The sequence below is a fragment of the Colossoma macropomum genome, unplaced genomic scaffold (genome assembly GCF_904425465.1).
Source record: "Colossoma macropomum unplaced genomic scaffold, Colossoma_macropomum, whole genome shotgun sequence".
NCBI lineage: Eukaryota > Metazoa > Chordata > Actinopteri > Characiformes > Serrasalmidae > Colossoma > Colossoma macropomum.
Window position 1 is genome coordinate 1,907,694 of NW_023494796.1, and position 18,027 is coordinate 1,925,720.

Here is an 18,027-nt window from a genome sequence, read left to right on the forward strand (position 1 = left end):
TTAATTTCTAATCAAAACACCCAAGTAGTACAAGTGATTACTTTTTCAGGAGATATTTCTTAGGAGATTAGACTCAAGATAACCCACTTGCATAGGGAAGTTTCCAAAATGGGAGAAAAATGTTTAAAAGCTACAGAGAAAATAGGCCTCCTAACAACCACCTGGAAGACCTGGCAGACCACCAAAACTGCCCCCATCAGATAAACAGCGCTTAAAGCTTTCATCTTTGAGAGAGAGGAGAAAATCAAAGGTTATGGGTCTGAAAAGATGTGTAGCTGTCAAGAAGAACCTCACTGAGAAAAGGAGACGGACACATCAAACAAAGAAGCTGAACAATGGACTGACCACCCCAGAGTCCAGACCTCAACACCACTGAATGTGTTTGATTACTTCAGAAAATGATCAACCAGCTTCTGAGACTGAACTTTGGAGGTGTGTCTGCAGATTCTTTGAGGAACTGAAAGTGAGTCTCCTGAAATAAACGGAAGCTGGAAGCTCGTTGAGGCTTCTGTGGAAATTACCTTAAACATGTGTTTATATGAGCAACTTGTACTTCATGTCTGCTGTGACTGAGATCAAACAGGTCTATGACTTTTGCAGAGGACTGTATAAATTCACACGCTAGGCTCAAAATGCCCCGCCCACTTGTTCTCTCTCTCTCTCAAAGCTGTTCTCTTAAACGGTAATCTTCTTATATTGTTCTCTTAGGTGAACCAAACGCCACTTACAAGGAGACGCCACCCCAAACGCCCCACAGACTGGCCTTTATTAGGCCTTGACCACGACAGCGTCTGCTTCGCTAAAGTCTCCTGAACCTTCTATCGGCCTGAATTCTGAACTAAGAAAATGTGTTGCTTTAGTAAAACTTACACTCTGAAAAAAAGACGGTTCTTCAAAGGGTTCTTTGGTAAAGGCAGTGGTTTTATTTAGAACCATGAGCTCTATATAGAAGTTCTTCTGTTTGATGGAGAGTGCATTGTGTATGGCTCTATATAGAAGACTGCCATCATAACAATAGCAGAGCCCTTCTTGGTGCTATATAGAACCATTTATACCCATCAACCAAGAACCATTTCACCATGCAAAGAACCATTTAAGCATGAAATGCTTCTATACACAACTCATGCTTCTAAACAGAACCATTCCCTTTACTACAGAACCCGTGAAGAACCATGTTTTTTCAAGTGTAGTATGGATCTGGCCTACTAAGGCTTTCTAATCTAACCCTGTGCTAAATAAATGAGTGTACTTTGTGACTGAATACAGGTTCAGGCCCTGGAGATTAGAGTCCTGCAGGTTTTCAGAGCGTTCATGTTTGGGTAGCACTGAAAAAAGTTCTTCAAAAAAGCTAAGGAAACTGATGTGGAACTCAAAAAACCAGGAAAACGCCAACACAATCTCTTTTTTAAGGCAATTAAAAAGCCTTTATTGTCGTATGGCATGGTCCTATTAGACCTTTAAAAACTCTGAGACATTTTAAAGGTTTAATATGAAAATAAGGGCCTTTAATTGTTTTAAAATAGGAGTGCCTTGGAGTTTTCCTGGCTTTTTGATGTTTATACTTTTGCACTCTTCTCATACATCCAACAATACAGCTCAGGTTAATGCTCCATGCTTTGGCTTTGTTCATGATTTCCGCTGCGCTCCTACAAAAGTACACAAGTAGTATTGCTCAAAAGTTTTGGCACCCCTGGTCGTATGACATTTTGTTGAATAAATTCTCCGCAGATTTTAATGAACAATTTATATTATTTGACTTTTGCACGTCACATTTTACGTTAAACTCAGTACATAAACGGCAACTGGGCATTAAAATGTGCTCCCTGTGGAGGACGTGTTAACTTATTCACACTTAGAAGAGCAACAACATCTGACTGGGGTGCACAAACTTTTGCACAAACTGTACTATTGCTAAAATATCCACAAACTATATATGACTGTATAGGCGAGACAACCTTTTAGACGCTGTGGGCATTCAAAGTGCTTTACAGATAAGAAAATATAAAGATTGTATTTTAAATTATTATTTAAAAAATGACAAATTAAAGGAGAATAGAAATTAAAAAGCATGACTGAAACACTAAACCAATAGATTTAAAAGAGAAGACGTTAAATATCAAATAAAAAATGAAATTAGGCTAATAGAGTGGCCTTACAGGAGAGAAGCGGGCAGAGCTAACAGTGTTTAAACTGAGCGGAGTCTGTCAGCTGGTTCCATTTAAGAGCAGCGTAGTCTTCACCTTCGGCAGGACTAAGTGACCAGTTCCTAATGATCTGAGAGTTCAGCTCAGCTCATATCGCAGCAGGAGTTCAGATTAATAAGCTGCTCCTGCACCATTAAGTCATTTGAAGAGCAGTTCCTTCCTCCAAATTATAGTTCCTTAACAAGCAGCTTGTTGCTACATCAGAGTAACGAGCTCCGCCCACTCGCTGCTCAGTCTGCTGTAAGCCTTGCCTTTTGAAGTATATAGGTTTAATATCAGGTTTAGCTCATTTTTGTCAATTTTTGCCAGATCAGTATTAATGTTGTTTTGTTCCAGCCAGTCTGTAAAGCATCTTACAGCCCATTTAGTTTGGCGAATGGTGTTGGGTTCATTTCTGGCTGATTCCAGGTTGTTCAGCTGTTCTTCTGTCACAGCTGCCGACTGAAAAGCTGCTCAGTGGTGATGACAGTTTGGGAATTTAGTGTCGTCTCATCTTCAGAGTCTGACCAAATCGGCTGTTGGTCAAATGTGATCTTAAAAGTGTCCATTTTCTGTTTATGGCAAAGTAAGAAGTAAAACCGTTCAAATGGCTTGAGCGTCTCCTACAGCTGTCAAAGTCGTTGCTTAGCAACGGTGTCTCAGCGGAGTGATACAGCGTTTGTGAAAAAGCCGTGATGTTATGACGAAATAACAGCACAGTTAGAACACCTCTCAACCAATCAGCTCGCGTGGCCAGAACTAACTACTGTATAATGTTCTATACACGCTGTATCCTTTAAAGCAGGGGGGGCTCAGTCCTGGTCCTGGAGACCCACCATTCCACCATCACACTCTGACATGGCTCTAATATTCAGAGGCTCCTGAAGGCCTTCGTTACCCAGATCAGGTGTGTTAGATTCGGGTGGGAGCTAAACTGGGTGGTAGATCTCCAGGTCCAGGATCATATAAAGTGTAGTTCTTGGACACCGACTGTCCAACCTTGAACTCCAGTTGATTTAATGTGGGTTGTTTGTTTTTTTCTAGCAAATCACAGCCATGAATGGGAATGTTCAAAAGGTAGAAAGGAGGAGTAGCCCATTTGGAAATTAGTTAACATGCGCAAAGATGTTGGTTCAGACCCACAAGCTTCTGATAATGGCACAGGTGCTTGGATGGTTACCCCACTTGGGGTCTAAAAGCATGAACATTCCAGCGTCCAGAAGTGTTTAATACACTGTGAACGCCCAAGTAATATGGCTTCAAATTCTTGTTGTTTTGTTGATATACTGACATTGACACTAACCCTGAAGTTTAGAAAATTCGGGGACACAAATAAATTGAGCTAAGAAGTATTTTATGTATCTCTAAACTGTGTTAGACTGAGTAAAATATCTCAAATTCTTTGTTCAGCTCACAAAGCTGGACTCTCTGTTTGGTTGTATGGGTTCTTCTTCAGAGCCGAATCTAAAATTATGATCAGAGCGATCAGATCCACTCTGTTCAATTCGAAATGATTTTCGTGACCAGGCATTCTTAAGGAATGTGAGGTGTCTGGTAGCCAGACTACAGGCCAAGGCATGTTCAAAGTTGTATTCAAATACTTTTATAGACACATGAAACTGACACAAGTTCCACTGATTACCGTCTACATTGTTTACAGCAAATATTGACTTTGTTGACGTTTATTTCCTGGACCCAATTATGCCCATTTATCCATATTCACATTTGAGAATGACCCCTTGGGTCTTATCGCTTTAGCACAGCTCCATGCTGAAGGCTAATGAATTCCCTTTTGGGTATAAGCTGATCTGTGCTGGTTCAGCTTGGTCACCCAGCAGGGTCATACTGGTTGACCCGCATACCAACATCTACAACACAGCATTTGCTGGTGTTGCTGGTGACCAGCCTAGTCTTTCTAGCAGAGGTTTGCTGTACAAATAGACGAAAGCATAGTTTGCTACAACATACACTCAAAAACAGATGGTTCTCCAAGGGTTCTTGATTCTATTTAGAACCATTTCATGCTTCAGTGGTTCTCTGAATGGTGAAATGGTTCTAAATAGAACCAATGTATATGTGTATATGTGTGTTGTATATGGTTTTATATAGAACCTTTTTGAAAACGGTTCTATATAGCACCAAAAAGGGTTCTGCCATTGTTAAGATGTCAAGCTTGTTTTTGTTGCTATATAAAACCATCTGCAACACGTTCTCCATCAATCTGAAGAAATGTTTCACCATGCAAGGAACCATTTAAGCATGAAAATGGTTCAAAGTAGAACTCACGGTTCTAAATAGAGCCATCGTCTTTACTAAAGAACCCCTGAAAAACCATCTTTTTTAAGCATGTAGCTTAATTTTGGCTGTACTTTACTGTCCATTTCAATAGATAACAGTATGTCATACTCAGACTTCATTTTTTTGGTATCGCTTTTCTTGAAAAACCTGTATCAACTTGGCAACATTGTAAAGGAGGGTCACCCTCAATGTTCTCTGAGGTTAAATAAAGGTTGATTGATTGATTTTAAGCAGTATAGAAAGGTAGTTAGCGTATGATCTTTGTAATGAACTACGATTGTTAAACTTGTACAGTTCTATAAATAATGTTTGAGTATTTGCTAATATATCAGCTGATTCAGCTGCTGAAATGTATCGGTTCATTCCGAATTAGCCATTTGAGGGAGGATGAGTCAGCGTTTCTCGCTCGGCCCGGCCGTCCAGTAGCTGCTTAATCGTCCTTAATTATCATCAGTGGGTAAAAGGATCTCGCCTTTAGTCTAAGAACTGCTGTTCCTTCTTAACTGCTTATGTAAGTGCAATGTAACCAGTGCTGTGGTTCAATGTTACGGGGCATTTCAAACTGTTATAATCCCCCAGGCTTGGGATTATAGTCGGTTAAACCATTGTGGACTGTGAACTACTTAGCCAATTAGCATTTTGTTCACTTGATATAAGCATCTGTGACCAAAGCACTGAAGACGACAGTGTTTGTAATTATGAGGGTCGGGCGGTGGAAGTTATCAAGATGTCATGAGGTGGAACGCTGGATTGGCAGGATCCTGCAGGCTCAGTTTAGCAGAGCTAAAGATAGCTAACAGCTACACCGCAGGCCTGGTTTAGCTCTCGCTAATAGCTAAACTGTAACTCGACAAAGTGAATAAGCTTCCCTCTGGAAAGCTTGAACCAATTCCAGGGGTCTTTAAGGAATGATCTTAACTTACTTGACTTGCATAACAATTTACACAACTGTTAGAAAACTGCGAAGAAAGTCTGACAGTTTTTTCCCAATCAACATGAAGCGGCTGGTATCATCTCAGGTAAGAGTGTAGCCTGAGGTGGTACAAGATGACCACCAATCTGACTTTGCGTAAACCTCTGGGATTAGTTTTCTAAGCTGTTTCGGTTTTGGAAAACTTAAATATAGAAGGCTGTGCATCAAAGTCCCAGCAAATATGACCATATCTACAGAGAAATCTGAGACTTGACCATCGATTTCAGTCAAAGTATCGCGTGCTAAAGCTATTCCAGGGGTAATCCTGTAGAATTTGTTTTCGGTTCTAATGTGAAACATCTTTATCTTCAGTTTTTCTTGGTCTAACGTCTGTCCAAAGTCACTTTTTACCTCAGGAAATGACTCTTTTGACAGGACAAGCACTGCTAATTGCGCTAATGGGATCTCTGCTCATGCTAGCATTTGTAGTTAGTGCAACAAAGGTGGTTAAATAGTATTGTGCTGATATCTCTAACAATATATGTGCTAATGAGATAATATAAGCCCTACTGGTAATCTGGCCATAATGCAACGCAACAGTGCTAGACTTAAATTAGCAATAAGGAGGTCCTTTAGTGTCAGACAGCACTGCTCTCCAGTTGGCTGACCTCTACTTTAAAACCCATCATGGATGCCTCACCCCGGGCTATTTCCATCCGCCCTGCAGGCCACAGGCCGTGGCTTATCCTCCACCTGCCACAGGCAGGACAAGGGGTGAGGGACAGGAACGTGAGCATGGCTCGGCTAATCGCTGACGGAACGTGCTAGCGCTTAAGATTTCCACCAGCTGCCAGAACAGTTCGACTCGGTTACAGGCCCTCGTGTGGTGCTGCCGGGAAGAATCTCACATCTGTGTATAAGAATGCAAAATACAAACACATGGAGGAAATATTTTAATGCTACACAGTTCAGCTTTAGAACGTTAGCTTCAGTTTAGCTTTCACTTCAGTGCAGGAGTTAAACTGAAGGCCTAGGTTAAAGTTTGGACGACGGTGTTTAGTGTTTACTTTATATATTCTAATGGATATAAACACAAAGACAGATAGCCAGATAACAGATAACCAAAACATAATGGAGTGTTAAGGTGCTAGCGCTGGGATAGCTCACTTTGCGTGAATGCTAAGGTCAGTTTACTCGCTATTCCATGTAGTACTGATAACCTCCCCCCACTTTTCTGGACTTTTTGTGGCGTTTGATGCCTTAATGCTAGTCTAGTATAGTCCAACTTGGCTTTGATAGGCTTTTCAGACGCCCATCCATACCCTGACTTTTGCCTGATACCCTGATATTGGCTGGTCCAGTGAATGTACCAAGAGAGTAGATGACACTGGAGGTTATTCTTCCGCAAAGGAGCTTGAACAACATGTTGTCATGGCCGAAACCTTGTATCTCAGAACTAGCAAGAGGACAGCAGGCCACTTTTGGCCTGCTGATGACAAAGCCGGCAGCCGACTGGCTTGTTGGCCTGCATTTTCAGGGTTGCCTACTGGTGGTTAAGCAGACTGTTAGACAACGTATCACTTTTCATTGCTCATTTTTCACTCAGTGCAATTTAGTTACTTTTCCTTCAATTTTTCTTTTGTTTCCTTTGTAAATTAGTTTAATAATTTATAATAACAGTAAGATCATAAATAAAGCTGGTTATACAGCTGTGACCAACATGTCAGAAACATTTTCAACAAAATCATTTTAGATTAGGCCTACTTCATTATTTTTTCCAAAATAAAAGTCTATGTGCATGTAAAATTCGTTTGAGTAGATTAAAGTCTTGCATGCCGGACAAACTGGGTGGTCCGAGGGGGGAACAACATTGGCATACAGGCAATGGAGGGCCAACCTTATCAAGCCAGCGGACTGACATATGCTTAGTGTCTGGGCCTCTGAAACAGCAGCTTTTAAGGAGTTTTGCTTGGTCTTATATCTGTAGAAATAGCATTCAAGTCTGTTAGCATTCAAGTTACCTCAGGAAATGAATCTTTTGACAGTACAAGCACTGCTAATACCGGGATCTCTGACCATCTTCTCACATCTGTGGGTAAAGTAGCTTATTTAAAGGTGTTATTTTGCGACTAAATGGGGTCAGTTGTGGGCTGGAGGTTAGGGAACCAGCCCTCTGACCGGAAGGTCGCCGGCTCGATCCCCTGGACAGACAGCATGTGACTGAAGTGCCTTTGAGCAAGGAGCCTAACCCCCAACTGCTCCCCAGGTGCCGTGGATAGGGCTGCCCGCCGCTCCGGGCAAGTGTGCTCACTGCCCCCTAGTGTGTGTCTTCACTAGTGTGTATGTGGTGTTTCACTGCACTGATGGGTTAAATGCAGAGGTGAAATTTCCCCATTGGGAGACTAATAAGGGTCCCTTAATCTTGAAAACTTAACATCCCATTATTGTGCTAATATCTATATAACAATATGGGAAAGTAAAAGCCCCCCTGATAATCTAATATGATGACATATTGCAACATCATTACATCAAAAGAGATGTACGAATTACAAATATATGTATCTCATAGCGCTGCTTTCTTAAAAAAGATGGTTCTTCAAGGGTTCTTTAGTAAAGGGAATGGCTCCGTTTAGAACCATGCGTTCTATATAGACCCATTTCATGCTTGAACGGTTCTTTGCATGTCGAAATCTTTCTTCAGCTTGATGGAGAATGAGTTTTATGTGGTTCCATACAGAACCTTTCTGAATATGGTTCTATGTACCACCAAAAAGAGTTGCTACGAGGTCAAGCATGTACACACATTCTCCATTACCCTGAAGAACCATTTCACCATGTAAAGAAGTGTTTAAACATGACATGATTTCATACCGTTCTAAATAGAGCCTTTGCCTTTACTAAAGAACCCTAAGGAACCAGCTTTTTTAAGAGTGAAGTTTTAGCAATAAGGGGGTCCTTTAAGGAAAATAGCCAGTAGACTTCTTTTCAAAAGTCTGTAATCAGCTGCCATGTGAATATTTTTTTTATTTTATATACAATAATAACTTAGACACTATTGTTTTCATTGTTAAAATAATGTGTTGACAGTATTTCAAGAATTTGTGAACGGAAAGTGAGTAAAATGACATAATATACTGTATTTATTATTTACATACTTACTTTGTCAGCTATTCGCACTGAGATGTGATCACTTCTGAATGCATGATGAGTTCTGGGTGTTATTCTTATTGTAACTGAAATTTTACGGCTGTTTCTGTCATTTTAGACTCCCGTACGGCTCATTTTTATCATTCCTGACACATTTAACGTTTTTGTATTTTTATTTAGATCTCACTCACGTCGTGCTGATTGTTTGCAACCTCTGAATTTGTTCAGAACGAGCATCATTTTATACATTTACTTGCATCCAGATTGGTTTGGTATTTTTGAAAACATTGATTTTAAATTTTTGAGCGCATGAGCAATAGACAATTTAATGGCACGTAATTCTGGAGGATTCCTCTTGGTCACCACGTTTAGCCATCCTGAATTACATCTGTCTGTCTATCTATCCCAAAAATTGAACAAAAAGTTACAAAAAATGTTACAAAATCTTCTTAAAACAGTGACAGTTTCTCAGGTTTAAGGTTGTCTCTGCTCTAAAAGGCTGAGGCTGATGCAAGTTGGATTAGACGTGCTAAAGAAGGGACAGCTGTAGATTTTGTACTGACCTGGTCCTTCATGATTGACTCTGTTGAAGGCATATATACAGTGTAACCAGTACCATGTCAAGCCATCCATGTTTAATGAGCGCAGTGAACTAATTATGCCTTTACTAATCCACATCTCCATTTAGAGCTCGACTAATGCAATTAAAACAGCATCAGGAACAGAACAGCACGTTACACTGAACTACTTTTCTAATCGTGCTTCTGTCATGTTTCATAAGATACTGTTCACGAATGCTTACACTGATCAGGCATAACATTATGACCACCTCCTTGTTTCTACACTCATTGTCCATTTTATCAGCTCCACTTACTATATAGGTGCACTTTGTAGTTCTATAGTTACAGACTGTAGTCCATCTGTCTCTCTGCATACTTTGTTAGCCCCCTTTTACCCTGTTCTTCAGTGGTCAGGACCCCCATGGACCCTCACAGAGCAGGTACTATTTGGGTGGGGGATCATTCTCAGCACTGCAGTAACACTGACGTGGTGGTGGTGTGTTAGTGTGTGTTGCGCTGGTCTGAGTGGATCAGACACAGCAGTGCTGCTGGAGTTTTTAAACACCTCAGTGTCACTGCTGGACTGAGAATAGTCCACCAACCAGAAATATCCAGCCAACAGCGTCCTGTGGGCAGCGTCCTGTGACCACTGATGAAGGACTAGAGGATGACCAACACAAACTGTGCAGCAGCAGATGAGCTATCGTCTCTGACTTCACATCTACAAGGTGGACTGACAAGGTAGGGAGTGTCTAATAGAGTGGACAGTGAGTGGACACAGTGTTTAAAAACTCCAGCAGCACTGCTGTGTCTGATCTACTCGCTGAGAATGATCCACCACCCAAATAGTATCTGCTCTGTGAGGGTCCATGGGGGTCCTGACCACTGAAGAACAGGGTAAAAGGGGGCTAACAAAGTATGCAGAGAGACAGATGGACTACAGTCTGTAACTGTAGAACTACAAAGTGCACCTATACAGTAAGTGGAGCTGATAAAATGGACAATGAGTGTAGAAACAAGGAGGTGGTCATAATGTTATGCCTGATCGATGGATGTTGTCATTTTTTATCATAAGTCAGATGATCAAATGTAACGATCGCACATGCAAACTTGTGAGATGAATCCATGTTAAATTTAATCCTAATTCAGTGAGCTCGTTTACTCTTGCAGGGTTTGTCCTTTTGTAAATGTCCCATTGTAGAAGGTATCTGCAAAACTCCACTATACACAATGCTTTACTGCATATGAACAGATCAAGTGAAAAGTTACTGCTTGCTATGGCATCATAATGTAGTCGTAGTTTTGACAAGCATGATCATTATTCCATCATGCTCTGGCCTTTGGGAACTGCTCTATACAGTAGCCTTCAGCTAATGTGCAATGCTACCCTACTGTTGATTATGCTGTTCTAGAAGCTGTTGAAGCTTAACATGAAGATAATACAATAAGCATATTCTGTTTTCTGGGATCCCTACAGAACCATTAACGTTTGGAGAACAATCAAATTTCCCCTAAACGTAGTCAGTCAGCCCAGACATGCTTGGTGTCTGAAGTTTGCTTCTACAGTGGAGCTACAAGGCTAATGTAGATTGGGATAGCGCTAACTTCAAGCCTATGGGTCATTCTGCAGATGCAAAATGTCACTGGTGTTACCTTTCTTATGTGTAACACCAATGAGGATTGGTAACACCAGAGACAGTTTTAGTGAAAAATGCATTTAAAAAAATACCTGCTACAGACCATCAAACCACATGTTGTCAATCATGGAATATCCACTAAAATATGTAATTTAATCCATTTGTATTCTATTTTTTCACAATTGCCTCAGAATAAAGTCGGTCACACCAGTGACTTCAGCTAAAAGCTTCATATGAAATCACGAGCTAAATGAGAAAATCTCTGATAACTGAAAGACACAGTGGACTCACCATGTGCTTTTCTTCATAGATCCTCAGAAAACAGGTAAAAGGAAGTCGAGTGATATCATCAGTGTGACTTTTATTTCAAAATAAGAGTTTTTTGTTACACGGTAACACCAGTGACACGACTCCTGGAGATAGCAACTTTCATTATATATTTAATAATATTTATTTGGAATTTGTTTTCTTTATGTCATTTAAATCATATATTTCATAGTCATGTATAGATTATTGTAGTTGAAATTGCAGAAAAAAATGTTTTTTACCTGAAAATATGGCCTCAGCCTTCACACATGATCGTGAGGACGAGCTCTTCTGTGGTGCCTGGAATCCTAGATAATTGATTTAAAAAACCAATATTGCAAAATTGAGGCTCAAGAAGGTGTAACTGTTAATATAACATTGTTTTATTTTAAATTTTATATTGTAACCCAAACATGTTTTTTAAGTGTAATATATTAAGTTCAATAATCTCTGATAGACTTGATTATGTGGTTTCTGACACTGTATGGTAAACAGCTATCTATAAATATGGACTTACGTGCATTAGCTGAGCTAATAACAGTATTAGCATGCCTCTCACTTTTTAATGGAGGAATGTGATCACGATTTGGAGTAATGGTGAACGACGGAGCACGGGATGGTTCCTAAACATTATGTCCACGGTGCCTCATGGAGAAAACCATAGCACGGCAGTAACAATGGGATCGGGTTCCATTCATGTTAGGAAATATATGTTCAATTCTTGGAGATCTATACATTCAGAGCAGTTTGGAGTGAAATGATTCATTTTAGAGAGTCAGATTTCTTTACAATGGTGGTGATAGGAACCTGGGGTCGCCATGACTACAACACAAATATAGCTATTTTATTTACTATCCAGAACCACCAGTGAACCTACACGAGCCTTCTGGGGTTTTATACGGAGTGTTGATTATGGTCAAATAGAGGAAAATCTGAAAAAGTTAGTTTTCCTTCGGGACTATTTTGCCTCACAACACCCTTTGTATTATGTATCCCTCCACCAGGAATGGATATCAAGGTCAAAATCTCCTCAAAACTATCATAAAACTGTCTCAGACATCAGGCAGCGTAATTATAACCATTTCATGTAATAACTTTATGTGAGGGAGCTTTTAGAGGTGGACGTCTGGTTCCTATCACCACCACTGTGAGCAATTCTGACTTAGTAAGTTTCTCTAGAACAGAGCGTTTCACACCAAATGACTCTAAACGACTCTTTTTACATCTTAACCATTTAAATCCTGCAGATATTTATTTTTTTTAATTATTAAAAGAATGTGTTTGAGCAAGAAAATGTTAAAAAGTCAAGAGTAGGGGCTCATGAATGCTTGCATATCTACCTATTATGATGTAAGTTTTATTACCAGAGAATTAAAACCAAGTTGCCTGAAGTGATTTCTTACCAATTTCCCTAATTAGGCCTGCACAATATATCGTTTCTTAATCGTAATTGCGATATAGTTTTTTGCTATGCTGAATCCTGACAGTTCCAGATGAGTTTCTGTGGGGAATTTTGATAGGTCAAAGTTGATACACGATACAAAAATATAAGAAATGTGGTCAAAATAAAGCAGGCCAGCCATTAACCATGTTACATTATGTGTTTGTAATATATTGTGAGGCATATCGCAATTAAGCAAAATAATCGCAGTCCAGAATTCTGTCCATATCGCATAGCAATAAGTTCTAGGTATGTATGAAGCACAGGCTCCAAAGTACTACATTACTATTTTGGGATGGCATGATGCTAAGTTCTGGTACAGTTCAACCAAATTACAAGTTCTAGGTACTGACTAAGTGTATTAAGTAAGTGTAGGGGTGTGATTAAAAAAAAAATCTGTGTAATTATTTTGGGTAAAATATTGTGAAGTACCAAAACAGTCTAAATAAATTACACTGAAACTTACATTTATACATTTGGCAGAGACTCTTTTTTAACGCAGCTAACAAAAGAGCATTAAGAGTCTTGCCCAAGGACTCTTAATGATATGACCTGGTGTACCTGCCTGAGCAGGGAATCGAATGGCACACCACATGAAAAACAGTGCTGTTACCCACTATGCTACACCAAACAAAAAGACTACTAGGTTCTAGCTATTAAACTGATTAAGGACAAAGTAAAATACCTCATAACTGTTTGTAGTAAGAAGGTGGTAAATACAAATACACACTAAATGTCACTGTATCATCACAAGTTTAAGCAGGACAGTAAATCAGAAACACGGCCAAGATGTGCTGTAAAATCATGACAGACAGTTTTCTGAAATAAACAGTAAAAACCCGTAGAATCACAGTAAGAATCACTGCCTTCCTTTACAGCCCAGATTCAGTGTAGTTTATAGCTAGTAAACAGGTACATACAGTATATGACTCTGTACTTTATTCATCCACAATAATTACACAGTACTGTGGAGTTTGTACTACATACTTACCCGTTTATATCTAGAACCTGCCTTAAAGAGTGCCTTGGAGTGCCTTAGCCAACTTAGGGAACTGTGAGTGTTGAGAAAACCGTAACTTGCACAAGGCAGTCTAACGGAGTGTCTTTGAGGTCTGTGATTGTGATTTGAGTCGTAACCTCACTGAATAATGTCTCTCTTTGTCTCTCTGAAGGTCAGCAATGCCCCAGACGATGAAAACAAACTCTCGGTATGAATTTTACTTTTTTTACTGCCCATAAATCTCTATATATCTGTGTATTTATCTCCTCGTTTCGCATATCAGTCCATGTCTTATCATTCTACTGCATTATACGCTCTTAGCAAAAGTGGTTCTGTATAGTACCAAAAAAGGGGTTCTTTGGCTTGTAACAATAAGGGAACCCTTTTTTTGGTGCTATATAGAACCCTTTTCAAAAACTACAATACATTCTCCATCAATCCGAAGAACACTCTCACAATGCAAAGCACCATTTAAGCATGCAAAGTTTTTTTTAAGTGTTCTATATAGAACCATTTTCTTTACTAAAGGATCCTTGAAGAACCCCTTTTTTAAGAGTGTCTGGCATACAAGGGTTCTTTGTCTCATGTAGAACCATGAACAGTCAAACAACCATTTACATGCTTAAAGGGTTCTTTGCATTGTGAAATGGTTCTTCAGATTGATGGAGAATTTGCTGTATACAGCACTTAAAACAGTTCTGCTACTGTTACAATGTCAAGCTTGTAATAATAGCAGAACCCTTTTGGTACTATAGAGAACCATTTTTAAAAAGGTTCTATATACAGCCATGAATAACATGTCCTGTAGAACCACTTCACCATGCTAGTGGTTCTTTGGGTGTTCAGGGATGTATATAGAACTACAGTTGGTACTAAAGAACCCTTGAAGGACCGTCTGTTTTAAGAGTGTAGGATGTAGAAAAAAGCAGTTAAACGTTCCTTCTCATCGGCTCTCCTGTAGGCCAAGCCCCGCCTCCAGAGAGGAGGAAGCTCCGCCTCTTTGCACAATTCGCTGATGAGAAACAGCATCTTCCAGCTGATGATTCACACACTGGATCCACTCAGTGAAGGTAAAACACAACACTGTATGGGAATGTAAGACCCCTCGGTCTCTTCCGAAGGTCCCTCATTTACCATCTTTGGTGGAAACCGTCTTTCTGAAGAGCTTATAAATTTTAAGGGTTGTGATCTTCAGGGTTCATTTTGTTTGATGGCTGGCGCTAAGTTGAAAAATCTCTATTGGAGAACTAATAACTACACAAAAATGTCTAAGCCTTATATGAGATCAGGCTAATTTTTATGTGTTCCAAGTAGGGATGTAACAATACGACACCTTGTATCGAATTGTAGTGCAGTGTACTGTATCGTATCATATTATGTCGGTAACACTTTCTATGAATGTCACCTTTGTAAGCATCTATAAACACATTTATAACATATTATAATGCATTCATATGGCATTATAAACATGATTATAAACATTTATAAAAATGAATTACACTTTATAGCCATGTTTATTATACATTATGAATTGTTAATATAATGCATTATAAGTAGTGTTGATAACATGTTATACTGTCAGTGTCAAACAAGTCAGTCTAAGCATGGAGAGTGTAAAGTAAAGACAAATACCAAGCTAACGGTGGTGTAGATTACCTTTCCCACATTGGGTAAAACACTGATGGCAGCACTAGTTTAAACTCTGACATTTGAAGCCTGTAATGTGCGTTATTGTGTATGTTTTAGTGTTCATTTATGTTTAGTGTTATAATTTGTTATGATCAGTACTTATAATGTATTATGCTAACAATTCATAATGCATAATAAACATGGCTATAATGTGTAATGCATTTTAATAAATGTTTATAGCCATATTTATAATGCCTTATGAATGCATTATAACATGTTATGAATGTGTTTATAGATGCTTACAAAGGTGACATTCATAGACAGTGTTACCATTATGTCTTTGTGTAGTGATTGGCATGTTAGCTTGTGGCTAGTGTTTCAACTTGGGGCTAACATTTTAGGTATTGGACAGAGCATTCGACTGGGACACTATAAGGTTCAGCACATCTTTTGTTTCAAATAATGTACTTTTAACTTTTGAAAGGCTCCAATAACACCTAGCATATTGAGAATTTAATCACATCCTGACCTCAGGATCGAAAATCTTAGCAAGCCTGAAAATGTATATAGTTACACCCAGGTAAGGATGGGCAATGTGACGATATTACATCATCGTGATAAATTATGTCTAAGCATATCATGGACATCGTTAGTGCTAAAAGAAACATAATTAACATAATAATAGGTTAATAATAATTAGGTTTTTAAAAGCACAGTTTGTAAAATACTGAATACATTTTGAATCATTGTAGTTGTGATTATTATTATTATTATTATTGTGTTTTTATACAGTATGTGCTCTATTTTGTCTGTTCTAACTTATTAAATCTCAAAAAATGAAATATTGTAATCATATTGTGTATCGTGACAATGTTTTGAAGTATCGTGATATGATTTTTATGCCATCTCGCCCACCCTTACACCCAGGGGTAGTGTACAAAGTGCAATGCTTCTGTACTTCAGCAAAAATACAACAGCACTTGCGTGTGAATGTGCCTGAGTTAGAGCTAAATGATTTGGGGGGAAATATGTAGTTGTGATTTTGTAATTATTTGTAATGAATAAGTTTATTTCGGTTTATCAAGATGTTTACACCCATAAAAATAAAAGAGAAAAAGAAATAATAATAGGTATCACAAGAATAAAAGGAAAAATTACAGGTGTAAAATTAATGGACACTATAATCGATACAAAAACAAGTACTGACCGAAAAGGTGTGGTCTGAAGCTACAGCTTTTTCAGAACAATATTCTGATTTAAATTCTGTTTATTTTCTATAAAATAAGGTCCAGGCCTGTTTTTGTGGCCAAGAAGACCAGAACGTCCACATATCCTGGCCTGAGCCTTGAATGCTGAACGTATTATGCCAGACTGCCAGTTAGTTGTGGTTGTGTTGTGCACCACATGTGGATGTTTGGTTGCTTCAGATTCACAGGCCAGTGTTACTGGGTTAAATGCAGGTTAATACCAGACAATGTTGCTAAAATTACAGCTTAACGTAACATTAATTTGCCACATAGCCGAGGCTGGTCACGTGAAACTGACCGGTTCCAGGGTTTTGAATGCTGCTGTGTACCCATACAAGGTAATACACCCACAGACATTATGTTGCTATGTCTGTGTTTCAGGGAGGTTCAAGGAGAAAGCTTCTATTCTGCACAAGATCGCAAGAAAAAAGGGTCAAGATGATGTCAATGGTGTGGGTGAGTTCAGTTCAGGCCATATAATATAATTGTAAATTCATCACAACACAGAAACTCAAGTGTTACATCACTTTTAAACAACGTTGTACAACGTTTTCAATGCCATTTATTCCAAAATACCTATTCAGCCATATTTAAAACTTCTTCACAATCTCGCCTACCAAAAATGGTTCTTTAGGGAACCAACAGTGGTTCTTCTATGAAACCGTTTCAGGCACCTTAAGTGTACACCTGAAGTTCTTCAAGGGTTCTTTAGTAAAAGGAACGGTTCCACATAGAACCATTTCATGCTTAAATAGTTCTTTGAGTAGTGAAATGGTTCCTTACGAAAAAGGGGTTGTACATGGTTCTATACAGCACTAAAAAGGGTTCTTCCATTGTTACAAGCCTGACATCATCACAATAGCAGAACCCTTTTTGGTGCTATTTTCAAACAGGTTCTATATAGAAGAATATACAACACATATGCAACCATTTCATCAAATTAAGAACCATTTAAGCACGAAAATGTTCTAAATGGAGCTCATAGTTCTTTATAGAACCATTCCCCTTACTGAAGAACCCGTGCATACTTGGTCAGTAAAGCAAATCTGATCCATGTTTTCTGTCTTTTTTGGTCCTGTAGTAGATAGGAACCTGCCCAACAGCACCAACGTGGAGGTGGAAGTGACTCCGCCCATGAACGGCAGTGCAGGGCAAGAGGTGAGTTCATCATCATCATCGTCGAAAGGATCAAAAATCATCAAAAATACAGAGATCAGAGCAATTATAGTCATAAACACGCCTCAGTTAACCTTTAGAAGTCAACAGGTATTCAGACACTTCCACGTCAGATTTAGACACACAGTATCTATTGACTCTGTACTTAAATATGACCAACAAAGAAAGTATTCATGAGCATAAATAAAGATTAAAGGTTTAAAAAAATGAAATTGATAGTGAAAAAAGTATTCAGACACTAAATGAAATTATACAGCAGATTCCGCATTGAAAACCTGTATTTTTCATTTCAAATCTAGAAATAAACAACAGAATTTTCTGAAATTTAGAAATTTTAAGTTGAGTAAATAAGAAAGAAAAGTTCAAAATTCTGCACTATTTCCAGGTCACAATTCAAACTGAAACGAATCTGTGATGTTACCATGTTGGGGCCTTTGTAGAAAAATTTCAGAATTTTTTATAAGTCTTATTTCTTCCATTGAAGCTCATC

General features: G+C 38.8%; 1 protein-coding gene across 1 annotated transcript in view; it reads left to right on the top strand.

The window, feature by feature from the left end:
- slc24a2 (solute carrier family 24 member 2) overlaps window positions 1-18,027 on the top strand; it is a 33,724-nt gene that overhangs the window by 5,146 nt on the left and 10,551 nt on the right. Inside the window, exons 2-5 of the mRNA XM_036583594.1 lie at window positions 13,658-13,693; window positions 14,447-14,555; window positions 16,743-16,817; window positions 17,443-17,519. Of these exons, the coding sequence (XP_036439487.1) occupies window positions 13,658-13,693; window positions 14,447-14,555; window positions 16,743-16,817; window positions 17,443-17,519 (297 nt within the window). The remainder of the gene's footprint in view (window positions 1-13,657; window positions 13,694-14,446; window positions 14,556-16,742; window positions 16,818-17,442; window positions 17,520-18,027) is intronic.